This window comes from Sinocyclocheilus rhinocerous, unplaced genomic scaffold, assembly GCF_001515625.1.
Source record: "Sinocyclocheilus rhinocerous isolate Xijiao unplaced genomic scaffold, SAMN03320098_v1.1 scaffold70, whole genome shotgun sequence".
In the NCBI taxonomy this organism is placed as follows: Eukaryota; Metazoa; Chordata; class Actinopteri; order Cypriniformes; family Cyprinidae; genus Sinocyclocheilus; species Sinocyclocheilus rhinocerous.
The window spans coordinates 927,706-934,033 of NW_015624555.1; the positions used below are offsets into that span (position 1 = coordinate 927,706).

Sequence of the window (6,328 nt, forward strand, 5' to 3'; positions counted from 1 at the left end):
CGTCCATTAACTGAAAACAGGCTAGACTAATCGATTCTCGGGATTTAAGAATTGATATCATAAAAATGAGAATCGATTAATATCGAGATATCTATATTTTTTACCCAGCCCTACAAAGCATGCTTATTTACATCCACGAGGAAGACTAGAGAAGATGAACTTAAAAAAACCCGGTCGATATCTGAATAATATCAAACACCCACACCTTTCCCAGTTCCCAAACCTTACACACAGTCCTCTGAAATTTACTCACCAGAGCCTTTATCTCAGACCTACGGATAAACCCACTATCAAAGCAATAATTGCCAAAACCGCCAAAACCACAGACACTATAATAATTGTTTTCTGTGAAGAAACACACATATACACAACAACACAACTGTTAGCATCTACGTTAACATTTGAGTAACAAATAAACAGCTCACTCAAATATAAAGACACAACATCCAGTCTGGGCCAACAAATGATCTTTGATGGAAAATCTGGTATTCATTTCAGGACTAGGCATTACATTTATTGAAAAGACAATGTCTATAAAACTATCATTTACTCTACTAAATTGTATTTTTTTGCACTAAATGAGGATTTTTGTACTGAAAGTACAAAAGCTGTCACTGGGGTGGTACCTTACAAAAACTACAAATATACCATTTGAGGTACTAATATGTACATTTGAGGTACTTTTATGCACCTTTAGGGGTACCTTTTGAAAAGGTAGCCTACTGACTGCCCCAGTGACAGTTTTCATACCATTTGTTCAGAGAGTGTTGAAGATTTAAAAAGAAGAAGAAGAAGAAAGAAAGAAAGAAAGAAAGAAAGGAGAGCTTGTGCTTCACCATGTATGCCCATCATATTCATCATTTGCAACCCAAAATACTTTCTTAATGTGACGTATTTCCAGATGGAATCTCAGAATTTGTCTCTTCGCAAGATAATTTCCAAAAATGTGTATTTTGCACATCTTGGTCTTGGTTTACTACACATACTCAATAAATCAGTCTTAATATTTTGCACTGCCTTGGTCAGTTCATTCCATGTACAATAAACCTTCATGTTAAAATCATTGCTTTATAGCTTTGATTAATTGTAATACTTTTCTATTCTTTCTGTTGTTCTACTCTTGTTTATGCCTTAATACATAACTATTTAATTGATTTTTCTTAATATAATTTTATATAAGAATATAATACTACTATACAAGTGACAGTTCACCCAAAAATGAAAGTCACCATTTTCTGTATAACTTTCCTTCTTCTGAGGAACATAAAAGAAGATATTTTGAGAATTTTGCCCATACAGTGGAAGTCAATGGAATCCGGTGATGTTTGCTTCCCAACATTCTTTAAAATATATTATATTGTGTTCCATAGAAGAAAGGAAAGTAGAGTCAGACAGGTTTAGAACGACATGAGGATGAATAAATGATGAAAGTTTTCATTTTTGGGTGGAGTGTTCCTTTAAATTTAATATGAAAATCTATCATTGTCATTGTTGTACCTGAACAATGACAATAAAGAGAAGTAGTTTCATAGGTGGAGCAAGTTTTTATATTTTTATACACATGCTGTGTTTTCTATGATTTTATCTGTATATATAAAAGTGGCAAAAAGACCAAAATGGTCACAAACCCCTTGACTTCATGAATGGTGCTAACAGATCAATCACCGTAAGCTCTCGCTCACACCAAAAGAGGTTGTTTTTCCTCACATTTTAACACAGAACGGCTTTGTTAAAATGTATCCTTCTCAGCTGTGTGTGTGTAATGTGTCAAATGTTTTGTTGCTGTTAATATGACATGAAAAGTGAACATGTGGCTTAACATTGTTTTTTTTCATGACCTGACTTACACTGAAATCCTGTAATGGGAGGTTTCAGGGCGTATCAGGATTAGTAATAATCACTGGGTTTGTTAGTGTGTGAATGTGACTCTATGTGTAACGTCAGTGGGTTCGGACACAGTAAGGAGAGGCAGGGTGGGAAAGGGGGCGGGGCCTGAAATTCATCATGAACTCACACGTCGAGCCTCCTGCTGATATTTAGCGGCTTTTTTAGTGTCAGCAACCGCCCGCTCCACAAAACCCACTGACTGATCCATGTTGTTCTCAATCCTCTCAATCATACCGCCCTACAGTGGATTTTGGGTGACGAAGAAAGAAGGGAAAAGAAAAAAAAAGGAAATAGAGAAGAAAGAGAGAGAGAGAGAGAGAGAGAAAGAGAGAGAGGTGGGGGGCAAAAACGGAAGAGAAAAGAAACAGCAGAAGCCTCATTGCCTGTTACAGTGAAGTCCGTACCTTCCGGGATTTGCTCTGATACCTGACTGCTTTCTTGGTTTCAGTCTTTGCCGCTTCAACGTGATCGACTGCTTTACCTACATTCACCTCAATGTTATCAACCATGTTGCCCTGAAACATATGAAAAAACAAAAAACAATGAAAACACACATACAGGGTGCCTTTATCTCCAAATAATACATATATACCCAGGTGCACCACGAACACACACACAGATGGGGAAGCCGGGGCTAGTTGTCTCACAGCGAAGTTAAAGGGGTCATATGATGATATGGGGGCGTGTTCGAACGAGCCGTTTTAGGTAGGCGTGATTGACTCTTAACGTTTAAAAAGAATATCTCTTTGGATTTGAGACTTAAGCCTTTGCAACTTTACAGATCTTCTTTATGCACCAAGAGCTTGTAACACTCCAAAGAGAAAGGAAAAATTGAAATCGCATCATATGACCCCTTTAATCTCAAATTGGTCTTAAAGGGATAGTTCACCCAAAAATGAAAGTTTTGTCATCATTTACGTTGTTCCAAACCTGTATGACTTTCTTTTTTCTGTGAAACATAAAAGAAGATATTTTGAAGAATATTTGTAACCAAACAGTTAATGGTCCCCACTGACTTCCACTGTAAGGACAAAATACTATGGAAGTCAATGGGGACCAGAAACTGTGTGCTTACTCACATTTTTCAAAATAGCTTCTTTTGTGTTCAACAGAAGAAAAAAAGTTATACAGGTTTGGAATGACATGAGGGCGCGTAAATGATGACAAAATTTTGGGACGAATTATCACTTTAGGCAGTCAATGTTTTTAAAATAACTTTTTTATTTTCCAGGGCAATAGTGGTAAACATGTTCAATACATCTTTCTAGCCAGTACTTTGGCTATATAGAAATTGGCTTTGAAAACCAAGCCCACCCTGATTCACTGGAGTAAGAAGAGTGAGAACTAGCCCCGGTCTGCCTTATTCAGTGTTGACGCTCTGAAGAACAGGGACTTATAAGAGAAATACCAGAAGCTTACCTTTCACTTTTCTCCATAGCAAGCAGTTAATAAGCAAAATGGATTGGTCAATAATTTACCAGAGCTCTTTAGATTGTGTTGAATTAGCTCTGCTCCTAAACCTAGTGAACTGCATCCCTGCTATTAACGATCTACACAGAGAGCTGCGTTCACAGGCAGAAACCAAACTGAAATGGAACTAATAAGTGATTGATATGAAACACACCTGATGGGCAGCAACCCAGCAGTTCAGTGCTGTTCATGCAAAATATACACCACCAAAAGTCTGGGGCCAGTAAAACATAAATTTTTTTTATATTTTTATTCAGTAAGGATGCATTAAAGTGATTTACAAACTGTTTATATGTTAAATAAATGCTGTTCTGAACTTTCTATTCATCAAGGAATCCTGAAGCAGCACAATGTTTTCACCATGGATAATAGTACGAAATATTTCTTGAGCAAATCAGCATATTAGAATGATTTCTGAAGGATCATGTGACACTGAAGACTGGAGTAATGCTAATGATGCTAAATTTTCAGCTTTGCATCACAGGAATAAATTACATTTTAAAATATATTCAGTTAAATTATTTATATTTTACAATACTACAGTTTCTACTGTATTTTCGATCAAATCGAGGTATCTTATAAATAAGTATAATTTTGCTTATTTAAAACATCATCTAGCTGTGCAGCTCACTAGGTTTTTGGAAAAGAGCTACTCACTTTAATTTCTTCTATTGAAGGTGAGGTTGTAATGGGTGTATAAAGTTTGTGACGAAATAATAAAGTAGATGAATGAAAGGAATACAGTCAGTAAGGGAAATAAAAAGGTCATGCGAACATAGAGGACAGTTAGAGAGCACTCACATGTGAGAGAAAAAGCTGATGGGAAGTCACTCCGACCAGCAGCATACGGCTTAGCAACCAACAGAACGAGTTTGAACAAAGAGGAAGAGAGACAAGGATGCTACAGACAAAAGACAGAGAGAGAGAGAGGCAGAGAAAGAGAAGGAAATGCATGACAATGAGGAGGAAGTCAGAAAACACTGACAGTATGAAAGGATGGAGAAAACGATGGACAAACAGATGCGTGATGAAGGGAGGAGTGTACCTGGCTCTCCACCAGCATGGCGATGTCCACAAACATGTCGTGCAGTTCCTTTATGCTGCTCTCCAGACGCACAATGTCTTTGTGACGCGCTTCAATCTCACTCAGCGCTTGTTTAGAGATCCCTGAATCCACAATCTGCAACACAATATTCATATCCAACAAAGATTATGAAAGTGTGAGGATCCAGTACTCTAGAGATGGAGTCTAGATCTTGTGGTCTTGGTTTTGAGACATTAAAGTGGCCTGAGTCTCATTATTTGCTGTCCTGGTCTGAGTCTCAATATGGTTTAAGACAAGGGTCTCGGATTCAAATTACCACTAGTCAAGTGGTGTTTGCCATCGGTGACCAGTTAAACAGTTACAACAAAAACCTCAGATGTCAGGGGAACATTACGTTAAAAGCAACATGTTACATAATAGTTTCTAAAAACAAGTAACCATTTGCATTACATTTGACTTCATATGAAAAGTAATGTGTTTTTTGCATTGCATTGCATCATAAAGTGTGTGGGTGGGCTACTTCTCTACTGCTGTGAAGTCACCACGGAAGTTGCATTTAAGTAGCATTTATGCTATGAGATAAGAGTGTATTTACACAGCAACCACAATCACAGGAAACAATGAATCACTCAACTGTTACATTCATGACAAAATACTGCTTGCTGTGCTGATTCCAATGCCAGAGTCCACATATTTTAATACAGCTTATATGCTGCATTAGAGGTGGGCAATATGACCAAAATCTTATTTTGTGCCACTTTAAATCTGCAGTGTCAAGATCTAGAAAACCATTTAAATTAAATGACATATTTAATTTAAACAATATTTTTTTTACTTTAATTATAAATATTATTAATATTAAAATAACTGAAAATGAACAAAAAAGTAGCTAGCCACACACTGAATACAACATTTCTAAAATTAAAATAATACAATTTCAGGATTCCAGAAATGTTATGAGCTGTATGTTATTCAGGCATCCCTTTCTTTTAAACGATAAATTTCCACGACTCTTCCAGTCATTTGTGATTTACTGGATAGGGATTTAAAAATAGATTTATTACTCAGAGTTTCTACCCAATAAAATATTTAAAATCTTGGCATAACTTAAAAAATGTATAAGATTCTGTTTTAAGATTCTCTTAATTAATTTACACTCTTAATTGACTTTTTCAGGTCTAGAAATCACACTTTTAACATTAGGCTACATAATAAATCCATATTTTCCAAAACCTTGGGAACCCTGGTTCTTTAAAGAAAACAAACAGTTGTTGAAGGGGTTAAATAAAATAAGAAATAAGTTGATTTGTAGTTGTTTAATCTTATTTTAAATCATTTTAAGCCATCTTGATGCTCCCTGGTTGAGAACCAAAAAAAAGGTACAAAAGCTGCCACTGGGATGGTATCCTAAGGTACAAAAGCTAAAGGGTACATCTGATCTTCTACATTTTTTTAACCCTAAATGGTGCATATTAGTACCTTAAAGCAGTGGCGAGCGGCTAACTGGGTATGCTGAGTGATAGACCCCCCCACCCCCATCAGCTTTTAGGACACTCAAAAGGGATCAAGATGACAAATAAGAAACACCGTGGCAGGTCTCGATTTAAAAGTATGCACATTTCCTACCTTATTTGTAAATGAAATTCATCTCCAATTCTTCTTCTATCGTTTCAGGTTTATCCATTGTTATTCGAATGCAAGAAAAATATAGCTGGTTTTCCAAGTAAAAACCGCCAAATAACGTTTACACGTAGTTAAGTTATGATACGTAATCAGAGGGTGGGGAGATGGGGGGATTCCCCCGGTCTATATGTCTCTGCATCAGATAAATTTTTTTTTTTATTCACAGTGAATAGGAGTTAAAACTCCCACCCGTGTGACACTCCAATAACAGACCATGCAAAATACCCAAAAGTATTTAAAATA

General features: G+C 36.4%; 1 protein-coding gene across 9 annotated transcripts in view; it reads right to left on the bottom strand.

Annotated features, from left to right (window-relative positions):
• Window positions 1-6,328, bottom strand: part of LOC107742550 (syntaxin-3-like) — a 28,117-nt gene that overhangs the window by 4,523 nt on the left and 17,266 nt on the right. For 3 of the 9 annotated variants that reach the window (XM_016555599.1, XM_016555582.1, XM_016555607.1), the window contains exons 8-9: window positions 4,403-4,537; window positions 2,015-2,125 (exon numbers count right to left, since the gene is read on the bottom strand). In XM_016555599.1, the coding sequence (XP_016411085.1) occupies window positions 2,015-2,125; window positions 4,403-4,537 (246 nt within the window). The other 6 variants (XM_016555574.1, XM_016555623.1, XM_016555630.1 and 3 more) reach the window with 6 other exon arrangements.